General features: G+C 55.0%; 1 protein-coding gene across 1 annotated transcript in view; it reads left to right on the plus strand.

Moving 5' to 3' along the window:
• Positions 1-20,892, plus strand: part of F13A1 (coagulation factor XIII A chain) — a 59,864-nt gene that overhangs the window by 35,777 nt on the left and 3,195 nt on the right. The window contains 6 exon segments of the mRNA XM_049764959.1: positions 5,132-5,238; positions 6,104-6,192; positions 12,101-12,254; positions 13,308-13,336; positions 13,338-13,596; positions 15,661-15,821. Coding sequence (XP_049620916.1) covers positions 5,132-5,238; positions 6,104-6,192; positions 12,101-12,254; positions 13,308-13,336; positions 13,338-13,596; positions 15,661-15,821 — 799 coding nt within the window.

Consider the following 20,892-nt stretch of genomic DNA (forward strand, 5'->3'; position numbering starts at 1 on the left):
TGCTGCTTTTTAGGAAATAGTCTTCAAATAGCGGGCTCGCGTGTGTGCGGCCTTGTTCCTTCTCCGTGTGGCTGACCTTCCCTTCTACATAGGGCCCCTTAGCTAGAGACAGGAGCCTTGGTCAGGTCTGGCTTCCTCAGCCCTGTGATTACCTGGTCCACTATCTGTGGATCTTCGGGGCTGTTCCTGTGGGTGTCACTGTGAGGAAGAAGCCCTGGTCCCAGACACCCACCCGGAGCCTCCCCCTGCTTTCGGCTACCGTGAATGAGGCACTGGCGTGTGGCCCCTTTGCTTTTCCTTCTCCTCTGATGGGCAGAGGGACATTTCACATTGAATTTAGATTTTCAGCCAATTTATATTTTCTTCAGCTGTTCTTTCTGTTCTGTCTCGGTCCCCTTCCTTCTGGGCCCCCCGCAGTGTATTTTGGTACATGGATGGTTTCCCTCTCTCTGAGCTTCTGCTGTTTTGTTTCCTTCCCACGCTTCAGACTTCACTGCCTCCAGCTTCTCTGATGCCCACTGGTCACTCTTTAGCCCTCAGGCCTCACTGCCCTCAGCCTCTCTCATGCCCACTGGTCTTCCCGCCTGCTCAGCCCTGCTTTTGGGGCCCACCAGGGAAGCTCCTCAACTGAAGAATGTTCCCTCGGCTCTTCCCTGCACCTTCTGTCTCTCCACAGACAATCTCTTAGGTCAGGACTATTCCCTCAGTCCTCCAAATGTGTTTATAACCACGGGTGCAAAATTCCCTTTTCTAAGCTGTTGATTAAACATAAAATAGAAGGTTTAAAGTCCACGTGTTGGGTGAGGCCGCCCCAGGCACCACGCCTATAGCCCCTACTGCGGGTGGGTCTGAAGACGCAGAATAATGGTGGAGAAATAATTCACAAACAGTCGGCTAAAGTTTCATCAGAATCAGCTAGCTTTTATTCCAAGGCCCTGTCCACCATATGCAGCCTCTGTGCCATGTCCGTCTAACTCAGTCTTTCTCTCAGGAGCTCCGTCTGTCTCCCTTGCTGCTGCTCCCTATGCTTCCTTCCAAGCAGCACCTTTTATCTCCATTATTCAAAACCAGAGGCCCATCCCAGGGGTGGGCGGGTCTGACCCACCAGGTGGTTGATTACACCTCAAAAGAAAACTTAGATAAAGGCCTTGGGGGAAAGGATTCCCCTCACTAAGCCTCAGGTAGCAGCCTCCATCCAGGCATTTTCTCCTCTGTTGGAACCTCACAATCTTCAATGAACCCCCAAGATGGTCTGTGAATTAAATCTCCTTCCTTGGCGTCTGCCATGCCATTCCTCAGTGAGGGACTTGAGTCCCTCCTGCCCTCCTGTGTTCAGCACGCTCAGGGGTGTATGTGTGATGACACCAGCAGTGCAGGGGGATACTGATGATGTTTTGGAGGACCACATGGCTCCAGGGGTTAAAGCAGGGTTGACTGCGTGGAGTACCAGAGACTCAGACCCCAAACCACCCCTCCAGCCTGCTGTGATCTCCTGATGGTGTGGGGGCCACTGGGACTGCCAGCTCCACCTTATGAAAAGCAGCAGCGGGATGGGGTCCTCCACCCACTCAGCCCAGGAATGTCAGTCTTACTGAGGAGCTGTGTGTGCGTGTGTGTGCATGTGTAATGTGAACTTGTGTGTGTAGTGGATTCATGTGTGGACCTCTGTGTTTGCATGTTGCATACGGACTCATGAAATGGATATATGTGTGGACCCATGCGTGCAAATTGCATGTGAATGCATGTGCACAGAGATGCATGCATGTGTTATCATGTATCTGTGTGGACACATGTTTGCAGGTGGAGTTGTGTGCTGTGGTCTCATATACATGTATAAATGCCTATGAGTTCTGTGTGCACACATATGTTGTGGTTTCATATACATTTGTCTGTAGACTCATGTGTGTGGGTATGTATATGAATGTGGGCTTGTGTGTGGGCTCATGTGTATGCAGACTACAATACATGTGTGGACTCATGTACATACATGTACATGCATATGTGTGTTTGAGCACAAGTATCAGTGTCCATATGTGTATGCTAAGTGTGTATTAATATCTCGCACCTGTACATGAGGATGTGTGTCTGTATGTGTATGTTGAATTGTCCTCAGTGCCTCACCCCACTTGGGTGGACCTTCCAGTCCAACGCTGGAACCTCTCCCCTACATTTACACTCGGCCATCTAGACCATTGAGACCATGTCAGCTGCTCACAATGCCCAAAGGACAGCTTCATTCGTAGACTTTCCTCTCAGGTTCCGGGACAATCTTTTACCATGACCAACAGAGGCTGGGCCGGCAGCCTCTGTCTAGAGTTCGTGCCTACCTGCCTTTGTGAGTGCCCGAACAAGGCTCGGAGCAGCGGTGACTTATGGACAAGGCACCAAGACCAGCTCTGCGCAGGACTCAGAGCTATCTGGCCGGGTCCTTTGGAGAAGGGACTGTGGGGACCCAGCAGGGTTCTGCTGCCTGCAGTGCTGGATCGCAGAGCTGGGAGGAAACTGGGCTGCTTCAGAGTTTATGGCTGCAGCAGGGGGTGGGCCATAGATCTTTGGCCACTTCCCGATGCGGTTATGAATGCCTGCCTCGCCCCACTCAGGGCCTTCTCACTGCAGAGCCAGGTTTCTAAGGCTTTGGGGCTAAGCATCCCCTGCTCTAGAAGGAGGCCAGGCCCTTCCAGCTGGGGAACTGGGAGGGTCTCACTGTGCCTGCCTGTGGAAGGTGGTGCGGAAGCTCCCTTATCCGCTCAGGACAGTGACGGATCTCACGGTGCTGAGGTGAGTTAGAGCTGTGTTTGGAGCTAGAAGCTTCTTCATTTCTTCTCGTGCCCTTCCCTGCAGTGCTAGAACACTTCCCCCAAAACAACCCCTACAGCCTCCATTTGGGGGTAAGCAGAGAGAGAGCTGGGGCAGGTCAGAGGTCACAATGATGCCTGGAGAGAACAGGGATGGCAGCTCTGAGGAACCCCACAGGGAAAAAAATACCGTGTTTCATTTTTATATAATAAGAAAAATGCTTTGTCTGGCTAATCAGATTCCCCCTAAGCACCATTATTTATACCACTCAAAGCTCACCGGCCTTCAAATAATTAGAAACTAATAAAAAATGCACAACCCAAACTGTACTGAATGTAACTTAATTTCTTTTGATGATAAATAAGACCCCAAGAAAAACTTTATACAAATGCTGTTAACCTTAGGAGAATATATTTGGAAGCATTATTCTAACATCAAACCGTTGCTTCAGTACCTATGGAAGTCGTTGGTATTTTTGTTAATTTCCTTCAATAATTATGGCCAGAATGTACATATGGGAAGTTTCTTCTATATCAGCTAGACTAGGAACAAATATTCTCTAAATCCAATCTCCTCTTCATTTCTGGGCAGTGTATCCACCCCCTGAACAGACCGTGGAAAGGGAGGTGGGCCCTGTTTGTGGCAGTTTCCAGGCGAGCCCCTGTCTTGGTGAATGATGCTTCCTTGGGGTGCTGCTGCTATCTGAGATTTAGGTGTGACTGGCTTTGGGGGTTCTTGGGTCAGATGCGCCAGCTCTGGATCCATGTGGTGCTAGGAATGACAGGCTCATGGCTGAATCGTTTCCTTCTTTGGCTCAGACCCTTGGCATTATTTTCTCCGACTTGTCATGTTTTCATGGTTTGTGGCTTTGCCAAACTTGTTTTCATTTCTGTCTCTGCCCTTCCCTGGCACTTTACTGAAAGGTTTCATCTTGTGAGAGTGGATGTGAAGGATCAGGTTGTGTCCAGGGGTCTCCCAGCCCTCAGAGCTCTGCAGGGTAGCTAGGGTCCCCCGGAAGAAGACTGAGCAGGCTCACCGTGTCCCCACCACGCCTAGCCTCACTCTGCGGTGTGGGGCCGCAGGGACAACCTGTAACTGGTGTGTAACTAACTCAGCAGCTCCAACTTATTATCATCTGTTGGCTGTCTTGTGAGGGGGGGTCTCCTCTTCCATTGTACCCCCTAGTCCATCTGTCAGGGTCCTGTGCTGGGGGGACAGACAGGGCTTGAGTGGTGACTTCTCACATGTAGAGTGGCCATCTCCACTCAGGAAAAGGACAGCTTTGTGCTTCTCTGTCCCCCCCCCCCCGACTGTACCCCTGCTTACCTCAGAGAGACCTCAGGGAGACCCCTACCATCCGCTGAGGCTGAGTGAGTGCTTCCTCCTGTCCTGGCCGCATGTCCGCAGTGGCTGTGGGTCAAACAAGCCTGCCACACATGCCCTGCCTCCTCCCAGCCTCCTGTCAGCAGGTCACTCTGTCAGTCTCAGTGTCAGCAGAGCCAGGACTGCTCCATCCTGTCTAAAATGAAGGGACACTCAGACCAGAGCAGCAGCACAATAGGGAGGGTGTTTGCCTTTCACGCAGCTGATCTGAGTTCAATCCCCGGCATCCCATAGGGTTTCCTGAGCCTGCTAGGAATAACTGAGTGCCTCCGGGTGTGGCACAAATACAAAAACAAAAAAAAGAACGTTTGTGGGGCTGGAGCAATAGTGGGATCAGTGCCATGAACAAAGTCTCAGCTGGTCACTACAGAAAAGGCCATGTGTGATTCACTGCTCTGTGGTCAAACGCACTATTAGTCTCTGCCATGGTCTGATTTACGGGTCTAAGGACCCAGAAGCAGAGCTTGAATAGCAATTGGCCCACTGCAAGGCCCGTGTGTGAATTCTGAAGGGCCACATCTCTCCTGGTCCAGGTGGACCCCTAGGGCTCTCCCCAATGCGCTTTTTCTTCCTCCTGGAGGAGTCCACGCCTCAACCCCCAGGCCACGGGAGGTCTCCATCTCCATGACAACTGCAAACCCGCTCCAGGGCAGTTTAGGGCTTGACTGCGGCAGAAGTTCAGCTTTGTGTTAAGGGAGACCACACGGGCAAATCTGAGAAGGAGCTTTGGGGTTCATCACCTTCCCCAGCTTCATCCAAACAGCAAAATGGTGGGGGGGGGTCTGGTCATGGCTGCACTGTTACCCTCTGGCCTATTTGAGGCTCACGTCCTGCCCTCAGTTGTTGGGTTGTCCCCTCCTCTCCTCGAGGTGGCTCCAGGCCCTGCATTGGGGCATGCAGGAGATGCAAGAGTGGAGTTGGCCTCTTAGCTGAGAGGGCCGGTGTCTTCCAGGAACTACCACTGCTGGAATGAGGCGTGGATGACCAGGCCTGACCTGCCCGTAGGCTTCGGGGGCTGGCAGGCGGTGGACAGCAACCCCGCAGGGAGAACAGGTGATGGTAAGGCTGCCCCCCTGGACACGCTGCAGTCCCAGGCACCTTGAAGACATGTCCCACCCCCGCCTGCCCCTTCCCTTCATGGTAGAACCGCGACTGCTTGGCACCAGGGACCCTTGCTCTGCTTTGGGCTATGTTGGGAGCAGGCCTGAGTCAGCGCTTCTACCAGAAGGCGTGGGGGCGGCTGGGAGAGAGGCTGTAGCTGGAGGGGGGTGGGTTCCAGCAGCCTCCAGAACCGCCCTCCTTGTGCCAAGTCTCTCCCCAGAGTGGGTGCGAGTCTCCTCCCTCACACCAACACGGGGAGCCTGGCCTAAATTCTCCCTGATCTGCGTCATCAGTGCCACTGCTTTGGGCTGGGTGGGTGTGAAAATTGGGTGGCCTGGACCATCTTGCCTGTTCTCTAGTGAGCTGAGACACATTCCTGCACATGCCATCATGCACGGACACACATGTTTTCTGGACATGGAGATATGCACGTGTGCCACCATGCAAGACTCTTGTGTTCCCCAGGTAGTGAGCCATGTACATGTGCATCATGCATGAACACACATGACCTGGACATTGAGATATCAATACCTCACTGCTCACACCTTCTGCTCACACCCAGTGTCTTGCCCTGTGCAGTAAAGCCAGACGTGGGCAGCATCCGTCACATCCACCACAGGCCCTGGTGGCCAACACATCTGCCACCATGCTGGTGCTGATGTGTCCAAGGACAGTTGTGCTCACAGCCCCTGCAACGTCACCATAGCTTCTCCTACACCTGGACGGTATCTGGGGCCATGTCATGCATGAGGCTCCACACTCTGCTGCCCGCCAGTGTGGATGCCGAATGTGGACATTAGGTCAGCTCACGCCCTCCCCGCAGGCATGTACCGCTGCGGCCCTGCGTCTGTGCAGGCCATAAAGCATGGCCACGTCTGCTTCCAGTTTGATGCTCCATTTGTCTTCGCAGAGGTGAGTGCAAGATGACATCGCCTACAGGAGATGATACTGCAGCCCTTTCCTTGGGGCCTTCAGGGGCATCTTAGACATCCCAACAGGGAGGAGGGGTGCTCAGCTGGGGGCCTCCAAAAAGGCCAAAGCCCCTAGATCCTGGGGACGGAGGGGGAAACTTGGGGAGCAGGCAGCATGCTGGGGTGGCCATGAAGCTGTGACTGAGCCTTTGAGCACCACCAGTCTCATTTGCTGCTCACAAATTCTTCTGCGAGGATCCTTTCCCTACCTCATCCTCCAGCCACCATGTGGAAGATGTGGAAGTGTAGGGGCCCCAAGAGCCTCTTTGGGGGCTTTTCAGATTCAGAGCTATGCTCCATGAGAGCAGGGTGGCAGGGTCCCTCCAAGAAAATTCCCTAAGAGCCGCTAATGCAATTGTCCTGTGATTAAATATAGATGGGGCATTGGGGTGTGTTGGGGCACTGCAGGTTGTTCTCGCTCCTCTGCTCCCCCTGAGAAAGGCTTTGGCATGGGCTCAGCTCCCCGCCCAGTCTCCACCAGGGCCTCTAGCCGCTGAACGCAGGAGGGGACTTGGCTTGGGGGCTGAAGTCCCAGGGGATATCGCTTTGGATTGGAGTGATCCATGACTCAGCTTCCCACGCCCCCTCTCCCCACTGTCCCCAATCCTGGGCACAGCCGGAGCTGCACCTCCTCTCCCCTCCATGCACAGCAACGTTCTGGATCATTCCTTATTGGTTTCAGCCAATCAGCATTACCTGCACTGCCTTTCTCCTCTTCCTTTCTGTCTCCTCGACCGTGGTCCCCTTTCCTGAGCTCAGTGTCCAGGATGCAAGGTGGACTGTTAGAGCAGATGTGTGGGGCCGTGTGGCATTAGGCTGAGCTGGGTGACTCTCTGGGCGCAGAGCTGGCTTGGAAGAGGGAGCGAGTTTGTTGGGGCAGGAAGGAGTGTATCACTTGAGGGCCTCACCCTGAGCAGCGCTGATGTCCCCAGTGGCCTCCTAGGTAGGGGTGGAGGGCTGGCACGGCAGGCTGGACACATCCCTATGTGTCTGGGGGCACTGGCCAGCCCTGACCTACCGCACATGCCTTGTTGGCAGCCCTGACGCCGCATCTGGGTTTCAGCACCAAGGACAGAGTTTTTCTTCCGTCCTTGTTCCCAGAAAGTGGCGCTGTTCCAGTTACAAGCTGCCAGGGTCCGCCCGTCAGCAGGTCCCTGAGAAGGGGCCACCATGTGTCCCCCACTTGCCTTTCTGCAGCTGGTGTCCTGCCCACTCTCTGCTGTGTCCATGAACGTTGGTGTCCTGCTGTGCTCTGGGCACCCAGTGCCCCTGTTCCCCCCACTGAGACTCACTGCCCTGGCTCTTGTCCACTGTCCTTCTTCCCTCTCGCTGTGGAGATTCACAGCCCCACCTGCGGCTGATTCTTCTGTACCAGGAGGACACAACGGGCAAAGGGCATGGTTGGGGGGCAGTGGGAAGCCCTTCAAGGTGACTGGAGTTGACCCCGGATGGGGAGCAGTGGGGAAGAGTGTCCTGCTGAAAGGAAGTGGTGGGGAGCACCTGAGATGGGAGCGTGCTCAGAAGTTTGTGGCCAGGCAGATGGGAAGCTGGACCACATGAGGTTCTCACAGTTCCGTGCACCAGTGTCTGTGAGGGGCTACCCCCCACGTGCTCAGCCTAGTGGTGCTGGAAAGGAAACTGTCCTCACTTGTGCCAGACCCCTCCGCTGAGCCACACCCTGGGCTCTGATCAATGCCCGTTGACCGCCGAGAGGTGGAGGGACGAAGTCGCAGGATCTCCCGGGCAGAGTTTAGGGATCCTGAGTGGCTCATAGAGGCCAGCGGTCACGTCAGTGCTTGACCCGAGCACATGGACTCATTCGAGGGCTGCAGAGCTGGAGGTCACCAGCACTGCCTCAGGTGCATGCAAGAGACTGCGTTGTGATTTGCCAGGTTCAAGCCCAGGACAGGCCTGAGCCCTGAGCACGAGTCAGCCCCCTTGAGCACTGTTCATGGAGGAGCCCGTGTGGAAACGAGAGGGATGAGCGGGGTGGGGAGTGGAGGGGCAGCTTTGGAGCAGCACCTAGGCCCAGCGCTTCTCAGCCTCCTGAGTGTGGGCAGACACAGCAGTAGCTGGACTCGGTATTTTTTGAGCATCTTTCTGGCAAGAAGTTTGTAAAAGGGGTGAGCCGGAGCCAAGACGATTCCAGAGCGGTGTCTGCATTGGAGGACACGGAGGAGGAGGACGGGTGAATCAGCTGGGCGTGGGTGGAGGCACCAAATGCAGGACTGGGTCGGGTCACCAGAGGCCAACAGGTGACCTGGAATTCAGAAGGGGTTTGCAGAGAAGCACGCACAGCTCAGTTGCCTGCAGGGCTGGGAGCTCAGCAGAGGGAGTTGGGGGGGGGGGGAGAGGAGAGAGGGGGGAGGGATTGGGGGTGGAGGGAGCAGTGGGGGTATATCGGGGAGGCCGAGAGCAGGCGAGATTGCGGCTGGAACAGCTCCGCCACAAGGCAGGAGAGTGCTTGCACTTGTGTGCGGAGTGCCTTGTGCAGGTAGTGAGCGCGCTGTGTGCAAGGGAGTACACTGTGTGTGTTCATTGCAACGAGACAGTACATGTCTGTGCTATGCGCTACACACATGTGCAAACATTGTGAGTGCCTGTGTTGATGTGTCTATATGTGTCCATGTGCATGATGAGTGCACATGTGTGTTCATTGGAACCATGTGTGTTTCCTTGCACATGTGCAGCTTGGTGTGTTGTGTGTGTGTGTGTGTTTGGAGCAGGAGGTGGAGGAGAGAGAGCCTCGAGTGATGGGAAGTCGAGTTCCCTAGTACAGTACTGGAGGCTCCAAGTCTGGGCTCAGGTGGGGACGCCCCTCCGCTGCTTTCCAGGCTCAGTGCTCCGGAGTCTGCTCAGCTGCCGAAGCCGCTGAACCTGTGGATGAGCACAGAGACGAGGAGCCTCGCAGCAGCTGATGCAGCCCCTCCTTCTCCTTCTCCTTCTCCTTCTCCCCCGAGCCACGCCACTCTCAGCCGTGCTCTGGGGCCTGCGACATCCTCTGCTCCTGCTCAGCGTCGGCTGGAACCAAAGCCGTTTGTAGCCTGGCTGTTGGGGGTTATTTACCGTTGTGGAGGAGGAGCAGCGAGCATGGCGAGGCCTCCTCGAGGGCTGAGCCAGCTCGCAGGAAAGCTCATTCAAAGTTGCCATCATTTTCCTGTTCCTGAAATGACAAATATTTCGGAGATGTCTGCTCTGTCATCTCCTGTCCTGATTCCCAGTTCCAACCTCAGCTTTTCGCACCATATGGCGAGCGCTGCCAAGCCTGATTAGCACTGAGGGGAGGGGCTGTGTTTTCACCCCCAAGAAATCTGAGACCCCAGCACAGAGATGCCTCAGCGCCAGCCGTTGTGGTGCGTGGTGCGTTCATGGTCCTGAAGGGACTGTGACGTGACGTCATGGCCTTACGGCCAGTTCAGGAAACCAGAGAGACCATTACTTTCCTTCTCCCCAAGTCCTTCAGGGGGTCCTGTTGCGGAGGGGGGAAGGATGCACTCGCAGGACTCAGTGAGGTGTGAGGAGCAATTAAGGAAATGCATCCGACACAGAGCCCCCACCCAGCAGCCCAGCCCTTGCCTCCCTCTGTCTTTCTCTGGACCCTTTCCTGCTTCTGTTCCTCTACCCCTGCTCAGCGCTGTTTGCTTGTTTTCATGTGATTGTTTATTCTCATCGGGCTCTGGCTGCTATTTAAGGCTGTGCTTATTTATTGTGCCTTCCTGATGACAGCACTCATGCACACACCAGTGATCCCACCCCTCAACGAGGGACCGTCTCCACCTCTCCCAAACAACTCTGTTTTCTGTGAACCTGTGTGGGTTCCTTGGTTGGGTGGGTGGGGTGGTTGCTTGGTTTCTGGGCCGCAGTTGCTTGGTTGCTTGCGTAAGTGGTTGATTGGTTGGGTGAGTAGGTGGGTGGTTGAGTGGGTGGATAGATGGGTGGGTGGTTGTTTGGTTGGGTAGTGGATGGTTGAGTGGGTGGTGGGGAGAGTAGTTGGTTAATTGGTTGGCTGACTGGATAGATGGTAGGTTCGTTGGCTGGTTGGTTATATGGTTGGTGGGTGGGTGGTTGACTGGGTGGATAGATGGGTGGGTGGTTGTTTGGTTGGGTAGTGGATGGTTGAGTGGTGGGGAGAGTAGTTGGTTAATTGGTTGGCTGACTGGGTAGATGGTAGGTTCCTTGGCTGGTTGGTTATATGGTTGGTGGGTGAGTAGTGTGGGTGGTGGTGGGTGGGTGGTAGGTTGTTAGTCGGTTGGGCAAGTGGGTGGGTGGGTAGGTGGGTTGTTTGGGTGGATAGATAGGCAGATGGGAGTTGTCTAGTTTGTAGCTGGTTGGTTGTCTGGTTTCTGGTTAGTTTGTTGGTTTCCTTCTTGTTTCCTTCTTGGACAGTGGTTAGGTAGTTGGTTCGTTGGTGATTGGTCAGTTGGTCTTATCTTGGCTAATTAGGTTGGTTGGATGATGACTCATTTGGTGGTTGTTGCTGGTTGGTTGGTTAACTGGCTGGGCTGAATGCTGACTGGTGTCCTTAGAACACTTCCCATAAGAACCTTTCGTTCACTAACCTTCTCATCATCTTCTGAGTGTCTGCGTGGCTTCTACTTCCCAGTCTCCTCTCGACCCTCCTCGAGAACTGACATGCATTTGGATAAATTACCACTAGATATTGCAACAGGTCTTCAGGTGGTGTCCAACAGACTTGATGGAAGATTTAGTGGTCCTCGTGTATTTCCGAAGACCTTCTGGAATAGCTATGCTTTTCAAGTCCCCACCTGTGATTCTGAGGCTTCACCCCCTCACTAGAATGAGGACCCCCAAGGGCAGTGCAAGAATCTATTGTGTTCACCATGCAGGCCCTTGAACTATACCCAGTAGCATGTATATGATTTATTGTCATCATTGATAATATTGGGGGAATGTTTGCTCTGGACTGCACGTAAGAACAAGTACTTCACATGCATTTGTCTCCCTCCATTCTTCCAGCCATGCTGAGCAGGAGCCTTTATTGCTCAATTTAAGAGGAAGAACTGAGAGGGATTGGAAATATTTAGCAAGACCCCTCTGGCTCCAAGTTCTGTTTCCTACCTGCATCCCTGCTAAGGGGTGAATCCCAGGCTGTCTTTGTAAAGGCAATAGGATGCTGCAAGCTCAGTCCCTGTCTCTAGAAAGCAAATGAGAGGCCAGATCAGAAGGCCCCTCAGATTCAGAAGCCTTTGTGGTATCCAGACCCACTTCCAAGGTCCAAAATAAACCTGGTTTTCCATGATGGACAAACTCGAAATGGCCCAAATCCCTCCCAGACATGCTAATTTTATCTCTTCATTGAGATGTTTTTTGTCTGCAAGAGCAAGTAACAACTAACTAAAGGAGGAACAGAATCAGTGTTTCATGGCTCTCATAGAAGAAACTCTGAAGTAGGTGGTTCCAGGGTCAGATCAGCCAGTCATCAACGTGTCAGGGCTCCCCAGAAGCATTGACCCTCTTCCTCCCCCTGTTCTGGGACAGCCAAACAGACCCCCCCAAAAATAACGTGCTAATGCAGGGATGGGCACCCCTCCCAGGCATGTCTCCCTTTCATCCTGGGTCCTCCAGAAATACATTCCCCTCCACCATAAGGTGAAGAATGTCCAGACAGCAAAGGGGCAGATTCAATCTCCTCTCAGGAGGTGGAGTTTATAGCAAGAAAAGAAGACAAAGAAATAGTTCAACCAACCCCCAAGTTCCTGAATTTCAATCCCCCTATGTCCTAAGGCTCACCTACCCATGGGAGGCACACTAAGGTACTCACCACCCTACGCACCCCACATCTGGGAGGCACAAGCCTCTGGGTACTGACCTCTGCTGTCCCTTGTCAGGTCAACAGTGACCTCATCTATATCACCGTGAAGAAGGACGGCTCACACTTGGTGGAAGCCATTGATACCACCCACATTGGGAAACTGATTGTGACCAAACAGCTTGGAGGGGATGGCATGATGGACGTCACCGACACCTACAAGTTCTCAGAAGGTGAATCCACAGGAGCAGTGGCTTGGCAGTTGGGGTCTGTGTGCCCTCCCTCAGACTGCACATCGTCTCTCACGTCACCCCTCACTATAGCCCTCACGATATCTCCCTCACCTAACCCTAACCCCTCATAATACCCTCACATTACCTTTCATGTCACTCATCATACCACCCCTCACACTACACCTCATACCATTCCTCACCTCACTCTTTTTAAGACCCTCATATCTGCCCACCTGCCTTCTGCATCCTCCTCCCCCTAGACCCCTCTGTGCCCCACCATCTGCAGCCGGCTCTTTCCTCCTTCATTTCACCTAAATGCATAGTTGGAGCCGATCCAAGGAGCTAATGGTCCTGCCTAACTCCTGGAACACTCGGCCAGGCTCAGCCTCACAACCCCCAACCCATTCTTCTGTGGCCCCATGATCTCTATTAGCTGCCTTTGATCACCAAGGCTGGTCCAATAACAAGTGCCAGAGCTCACACACGTGCAAGGCCATGCTCCTGGGGGCCAGACTCAAATATGCACAGGCCACGCTGTGGCAGCCAGACTCACACAGTTCAAAGGCCACACTGCCCGGGCAGGGCAGATTCACATGTCTACAGGTCACGCTGTTGGAGACAGACTCATATAGACACATGCCATGCTGCTGGAGGAGGCCATTCTCACACATCTATGGGCCACGTCTACACATCTACTGCTGGGGTCAGACTCACACACTGCATAGGATACCCTGCCTGGGTCAGACTCACATGTCTAGAGGGCACACTGCTGGGGACAGACTCACACTTCTACAGGCACATTGCTGGGGTCACACTCACACACATAGCACAGGCCATGTTGCGGGGGCCAGACTCACACATATCCATGACCAGTAGAACCAGACACTGACACAAAGATAGCCAGACCCACGTAAACAGTGCTGTGGGCAGGGAGTCCACAGGGCAGGGCTTTGGGGACTCTGAAGGGGCTGTGAGGGTCCTGGAGGTGGGGGGGAAATGGGGCGGTCTCCAGGACCAGCTCTCGAGCCTTCTCCCAGGCTCTATGTCCTGCAGGCCAGGAGGAAGAGCGACTGGCCCTGGAAAACGGCCCTCATGTACGGGGCCAAGAAGGCGACGTCTACGGAGGGCCGTGACCAACCAAGTGCCGACGTGGACATGGACTTCGAGGTCGAACACGCGGTGCTAGGCCAGGACTTCACAGTCACCATCACCTTCCAGAACAACAGCTCCCGCCGCTATACGCTGTCTGCCTACCTGTCGGGGAACATCACCTTCTACACGGGCGTGTCCAAGACTGAGTTCAAGAAGGAGACCTTTGAGGTGGCGCTGGAGCCACTGTCCTGTAAGCTGTCCTTCTCCGTGGTGTAGGCAGACACTGCACTGGACCCTGAGCGCCAGGGCGGAAAGTGGGCAGAGAGCGTTGAACCCCCCCTAGTGCTGGGACCTCATGAAGAGCAAGGGGCCATGGGCTCACCCCAAGTGGGGACAGAGGTTTGGGGCCTGGCAGGACAAAATACACACACACACACACACACACACACACACACACACACACACACACACACACACACACGGTTACAGGAAAATGGCATATCTGATGGAGGAGGCAAGGGAATGGCGTGCCTAATGGAGGAGGTGGTGGAAATGGCATGTCTGATGGAGGAGGCGCTCGGGGACAGCCTGGAGACATGTCGCTCTGCTGAGGCTTGTGGGCGAGGGAGCTGGCATGCGCCTGTGGGAATGTTCTGGGGGCTGAGCCCACCCCCCGTGGTGACAGATGGGGTGTGTGGCTGCAGGAGGGAGTAGAGGCAGATGAGGAAAGGAGGAAGAGGCAGGCAAGAATCAGGCAGGGCCCAGCAGGCCTCAGGGTCCAGGGCTGGAGGCTGTGGCCCTAGGTCCTGTCCAGTCCCCGCCAGTCCTTCCTGCCCAGTCCTTCTGGGTCATCATTCAGGATACAAGGAGGAGCCTGAGCCTGGAGCTGGGCCTTGCCCAGTGGGGAGTTGCAGACAGACAAGGTCCGGGCAGGACACAGGTCAGGCAGAGCTGGGGAGCAGTGGAGAAAGCAGGGGGCTGCCAGCACCTCACCCCCCCCCCCCAGCCTGCACCACTTTGCTACGGAAAGTGCGTGGGCAGGAGAAAGATTCGAATCACCCAGACCTGGCAGCACCTTCCCAGGTGCGAGCTGGCACGGATATATTTAGCTTCCACCGCCTCTGGGAAGGAGGGGAGGCCAGGCTGAGTCTCCCAAGACCAGCCCCTGCAGCAGGCGTGGCCTCTGCTGGGAACAGCCCTGTCCTTGCTCTAGCCAGGCTTAATCACCATTGTCCAGAGCCGTGCAGAGCTGAGCTTATATAACGTGCTATTCCAGGCCTCCGTGCCCGGTGCTGGGCCGGTGTGGGCCACCTGAGCGGTGGCCACAGATGTGCTGAGAAAGCAGAGTTTCCCCAGCCTGCAGCTTCACGGAAAACAGCCTGGCTAGGGCCGGCTGCTCCGCTTGACCTGCCAGACCTCGCTGGCCATGCCCCCTGGAGCAAGGCCCACAGCCTGGACCATGCCCTGTCTGGACCTGGGACGTTAGGCAGAAAGATCGAGTTCAGGGTCAAAGACAGGCATGGCAAGGTTGCAGCTGTGAAGGGCGAAGTGGGACAGTGCCAGGAACTTGGCCAATTTGGCCAGCTGGCAGTGGGTGTTGGCGGGATGGACAGATGCTGCCCAAACGTGTGGTAGGGCAAGGGCAGGGCGCCCTGGCGGATGGTGCCACTGTGCCTGTCCTGGGCTCTGAGGCTCGGTAGCTTTGTCCTTGCCGTCACCTCCCAATACCACAGCAGAGGCAGCCACAGGCGTTCCAGATAGAAGCAGACCCTGGGGGAGGTTAGGGGATGGGTTAAGAGACTGTGGGGGGGGGGTGCCAGGGGTGGGACAGGCCTGGGGCACTCAGCTGCCCTGCATCAGTCTAACTGCCCACATGCCAGCACTGAGCAGACACGGTGACCAAGCTGGACTCCAAGGCCTTGGGGTTCCAGGGGGCAGCGGGACTCTGGTCTTGGCTTCTGGGCACCAGATTCCCCCACGGCCAGCTGGGAATCCAGAGCTGTGGTGCAGGGACAGGGCCCAGAGCTGACCACTGGGCTCAGCCAGGCCCAAAGGTGCAGGGCAGACACACATAGTCCTGTGACTCTCCATTCTAGGCCTCCACCTGCTCAGGTAACAGGCCCAAACCACTGTGCGGCCGCACCAAGTATCCTGCAAGGCACAGGGACACGCGTCTGTGGGCAGGCGGTACTCCTCCACTCTCTGTCTCCTCAGACCCTCCCGCAATGTCAGAAGTAGGGCCAGAGGGAAGTGAGGGGTACGAAGGGTCAGTGCTCCAGCTCCCAGTGCCACAGCCTCCTTTTCTTCCCGCCAGCCAAGAGAGAAGAAGTGCTGGTCCACGCCGGTGAGTACATGGGGCAGCTGCTGGAACAGGCCTCACTGCACTTCTTCGTCACTGCCCGAGTCAACGAGACCAGGGACGTGCTGGCCAAGCAGAAGTCCAGGGTGCTGACTATCCCCACGCTCACCATCCAGGTCAGGCTACGTCTCTTCCCCGGGGGATCTGGGCTGTGGACAGGGCCCTTGGACGCCTCTTGTGCGTGAATGCAGGTGTGCAGGTGAACGTGTGCATGGGGGCTGTGTGCGTTCTACTCAAAAAAGGAAAAAAATGTTATCAAAGAGAAGCTAGGAACCTCCTGTTCTTTGAAAGAAGCAAGCGCCCTATATATAGCTGTGTGCATGTAACACTCCGCTCTCCTCTCCAGATTTAAATATATAGATGTGGCTGCAGATATAAATACAACCTGTGGGTATAACACACTTGTGGAGAAGGGAGGCTGTGGGCTGGAGGCGCACACCAACAACTCGCAGCGTCTTCTGCACGAAGTAGGTCGGGCAGGCATCAAACGGAAGCCGCCGGAACCAGCCCACCTGCTCGTGGACGGGACCGTCGAGTTCTGAGACACGACTGGGTGTGGGAGAGCGAGTGGCTGAGGAGTTTAGTGCATGGCGGTGCTGCACAGAGGGGGAGGAGGGGATGGGAGGGATCTGTGCATGCACATGCCTATGGGTATGTGTATGAGTCAGCAACAGGTGAAAGAATGGACATGTGTGTGAGTGGTGGGTGGTGGATGAATGATGGGTGGGTGGGCGGGTGGAGAGGTGGATGGAGGGATGGATGGATAGGTGGGTGGGTGAATGAATATATTGATAAATGGACGGATGATAGGATGGACAGATGGGTGGATGAGTAGTTGGGTGGGTAGATAAATGCCTGTAAGGAGAGATAAGTTTGATGAACAGAAGCATTCATGCAAGGATAGATAGAAGGATGATTGGACAAATGGATGGATGTATAGGTGGATGGATGGATGGGTGGGTGTTGGATGAGTGGATGGATAGACAGATGGATAGACTGATAGGTTAATGGATGGATAGATATATGATAGATAAATGAATGGGTGGGTGGGTAGATGAATGGATGGATGGATGGATGGATGGATGGATGGGTGGGTGGATGAATAGGTGGGTGTATAGATGAATGCCTGTAAGGAGAAATAGGATCGATGGACAGAAGCATGCATGCAAGGATAGATAAAAGGATGGATGGATGTATAGGTTAATAGATGGATGAATGGATAGATAGGGGATAAGTGGATGGATTGACAGATGAATATATGAATGGGTTAATGGATGGATATATGGATAGATGAATGAATGAATGGATGGATGGATAGATGGTTAGGCAGGCAGATGAGTGGGTTAATGGATGAGCATGTGCGTCAGTGGATGGAGGAGTGGATGGACTGATATGTCTCAGAGCCACTGACCAGATGAATACAGAACACCAACACCTCGGAAAGTTTCCACATGCCTTTTCTAGTCAGAAGTGTCCTAACCAAAATAACCACTTTTCTGCTTTTATGACTTATTGTTTGTTGGGTTTACTGGGCTTTTATTTTGCTTCTCTGTCTGGTGTTTTATATTTTTATTTTATGGAGGTATTGCTGGCTTTCCAGACTGTAGCTATTTGTACTAGGGATGTATAATGTTGCCACGAAATCCACCTCCGAGTGCTAAGGTCCTCCCACAAAGCCCCTGAATCCCTCAGCGGCCAGCCCACTCACAGCCAAGGCGCTGAGGTCAGAGTCCAGGGTTTACTCAAACTGGGTATGGGCTCCTCCTTTGTCTCTGTCTCACAGAAGATTGTCTTTCTCCCAAAATACTTTCCTGACTCCTCCAGTTCTTTCCCTGCTGTAACCAAGGTCTGGTTTTCTCTTTCCCCACTGTCAGGGCCAGAATCCTCCGCCATAGCTCTCTGTTCACCTGCAGCTATTCTCCTGGAAGTAGCCCTGCCTGAACATGGGTGTGCAAACTTTCAGAGCTTGTGTCCCTGGGATCGATGCCTGGGCGTGGGGCTAGGGGATCTCCTGCAGATCCGTGTCTGATTTCTGTGTCCTGAGCCACTGTGCCTCCCCAGCTGCGGTGACCTGGTTCTTTCCTGTGTCCCGCCAGCCTCCATCCCTTCTCTAGCTATGGAGTGGAAGCTCCTGTCTCTCCAGTATCATGATGACTTGTGTGTTCCAGGGGCCTGTGGGCTGCCTGTTTCTTTGCCAGGGTCTGGCCAGGCTCTGCCTGTGTTCATTAGGGTGTTTTTTTCATCACTGGCTTTTATGTGTGCTGAGCTGTTTTCTACCCTGGCTCTAACATTTTCCACAGGAGGTATGAGATTCAGTTCCGCTCCTATTTGCCCCCACTCTTGGGCAGGCCTGGGCCCGGGGTTATGCACCAGCCTCGCTAGTCACAGAGCCCTGGTTCCTCCACAAGCGAGCGGGAGTCAGACACGTGTTTGTTGTCAGGGTGATTTTCTGAGGATACCTTCCCCGAATGCAAGGGAGGTCTGATGAGATGTGGCAGCCAGGCCTGGGCAGTGCTGGGAGCAAAGTCCGGGGAGATCTGCCTCTCTGGACAGGGCAGTTGGGAAGTGGGTGACTGCAAAGGGTCTACTGGGCCTACTAGTGGGGGTTCCATTCTAGAGTCAACCACTCCATGCCCTACCCCTCAGGCCCCAGGAGCAGGTGCTCTAGGTGCTCCAAGACTATAGTTCAGGGTCCATCCACAGCTTAGACACCCCATTGGCCTCTAGATACTATCTTCATGCCCAAGCCACCTGTATCCTGACCAGAGGAGCACAGGGGTGCAGACTTTGTGCAGAACAGGACCCCTGGGCTGTGCTGCCTCTCTCAAAGGGCCATGAGCTCACAGCAAGGAGCTCACAGCAAGTGGCCTGTGCACAGCAAGTAGCACCCCTGCAGGCTGCCCACAGGGCGTAGGAGACACCCTGGTGATACAAACCCTCACTGTGGGGACGGCCAGATCCAGCCACCAGCCGGTATAAGACCCCAACTGCAGATGAGCTGCGTTCTGGTCAGGGCCCCACTCACAGGTGGAAACATGCCCCACAAAGTGATGGAAACATACCCCCTTGATTCCCAGGACACTGCTCAGGACTCGCCTTCTTGGCTGACTCAGGGCATTTCATTTCCGGGCAGAGATGAACCGCTTTCTCCAGAAGTGTCTCACACCAGGAAGCACCGGGCACTCCTCTGAAGGCTCTTCCCTTAGCAGGGCCATGGGAGGACAAAATGCAAGCAGTAGCCAGTTGGGCCTGAGTCAGGTCCACAGTCCTAAGACACCAACTCAGTTCAAGACAGCAGACAGCAGAGCCAAAACGTGTCTACGTAAACTGTTAGCCCTAATCACCAGTCCCAGAGACAGGAGGTGCAGAGACAAAAGAGAGATACAGGCAGGGAATGCTGAGTCTTGGGGATGAGGGATACTAGCTGAGGGATATAGGGTGTGGGACCCACAGAGGCGGAAATGTGGCATCAGTGCACCGAGAGGCCTTTCATCCTTTCAGCCTGAATGTTCGAGGGGGAGAGGAAACTGGAGGGGGTGGGTATCGGGAGGAGCGCAGGGGAAATAGCACAGGGCACGGGCACAACCTCTCCTGGGCTGGGGGATCTGGTACGCAACACTTGTCCTTCCTCCTGGCTCACATCCCCTCGGAAGAGCTGTGGCTCTTTGACAGGCTGTGGGGGGGTGGGGGTGGGAGTAATCCTGCATACGCTGCGCTGATCCCCAACTCCAAAGCCTCATGGCACCTCTGCCTCTGACCCTAGCCTAGGGAGCCTTAGGCTCTGCTGGGCAGGGAGCACCAGGCTGTGAACTGCCATTCCGGGTCTCTGGCAGCAGAAGATGGGGGGGGTTCAGGAAGGTGACCCCCCATGCACAGCAGCCCAGAACAGCACCCAGAGGGATGGAGAGAGGGAGGCAGGGCTGCGGGCCAGGGGTTCCTTGGCTGCAGTAAAGGCCAGAGCAACCTTTGAGCAGCTGAATAGGAAACACAGGGTGCTGAGGGAGCAGGAAACGCACTCCAGTTAGGTCCATGCCCAAGACAGCAGCAGAGTTCTGTGCCAGCTCTGCCCTCTGCCCTCTGTCCTCTGCCTTCTTCTGCCCTTTGCCCTCTGCCTTCTCTCTGCCCTTGGCCTTTTGCCCTCTGCCTTCTGACCGCTGCCTTCTGCTTTCTGCCCTCTGTCCTCTGCCCAGCCTTCCCCTCTCCTTCTCTCTCTAAGTCCTTCCCAGGCACCCCCAGGCTTCCTTGGATGAGGGTGTTTCTCAGGAGCCAGTGAATAGGGGACCCCAAGAGCCCCAGTGTGTGGTGTAGGCCAAGTTGCCCCATGCCTACAGCCCTGCTAGAGCCCAGCGCCTGAGCGGGGAAACGCAGGGACCGTCACTCAGCCCTAATGAGTCGCACACACGCTCTGCGGCGATCAAAATATTGTGATGGGCTGTGGGTGCTTCTGCCTTCTGGGGGGCTCTCTGCGCCCCATGTGTTGACGGCTGGGAGATGCCACGGCACTTTTATTTTTAGGGAGCAGAGATATTTCGGGGCGAGGAGAGGAGGGAAGTGGCGATACATGGGAGTCAGGCAGGGCTGTGGTCTGGGGTCTCCCTGCAGCCCTGTGTCCCTACATATGGACCCCTGACCCTGAAGGGTGCTGGGGTTCACCCCAGGGGCTGCTTGGAGCTAAAGCTCCTTCAGCTAGGAGCAAAGCTGATTCCTGGAAGTCCTGGCTCGGGGACACCCCAGGGACCTTCACAGTCCCAAGGAGAGTTAGGCGGGAGCGTGACCATGAAGCGTGTCCACGGCAGGGGCTTAAGGAAGACTGATGTTCCTGGCTGGCCTCACTGGGAGCGGCTAAGCTGCTTCCCTCACCTCCTGCTCCCCTCTCCTCCCTCTCCTCCTCCTCTTCGCCTTCCCCTTGATCCTCCTCCCCTCCTCTCTGTCTTCTTGTCTCTTCTTTCCTCCTCCTCATCTTCCTCCTCCTCCTCCCACTCTTCCTCTTCTTCCTTTCCTCCCTCTCCTCCTTTTCTGCTTCTCCTCCCCCTCTTCCCATTCTTCCTCCTTCTTTCCTCCCTCTCCTCATCACGCTCTTCTTCCTTCTCCCCTCCTCCCACTCTTCCTCCTCTTCCTTTCCTTCTCCTCCTCCACATCCTCTTCCTACTCCTTTCCCTCCTCTCACTCTCTCCTCCTCCTTTCCTC

The sequence above is a fragment of the Suncus etruscus genome, chromosome 18 (assembly GCF_024139225.1).
Source record: "Suncus etruscus isolate mSunEtr1 chromosome 18, mSunEtr1.pri.cur, whole genome shotgun sequence".
Classification (NCBI taxonomy): domain Eukaryota; kingdom Metazoa; phylum Chordata; class Mammalia; order Eulipotyphla; family Soricidae; genus Suncus; species Suncus etruscus.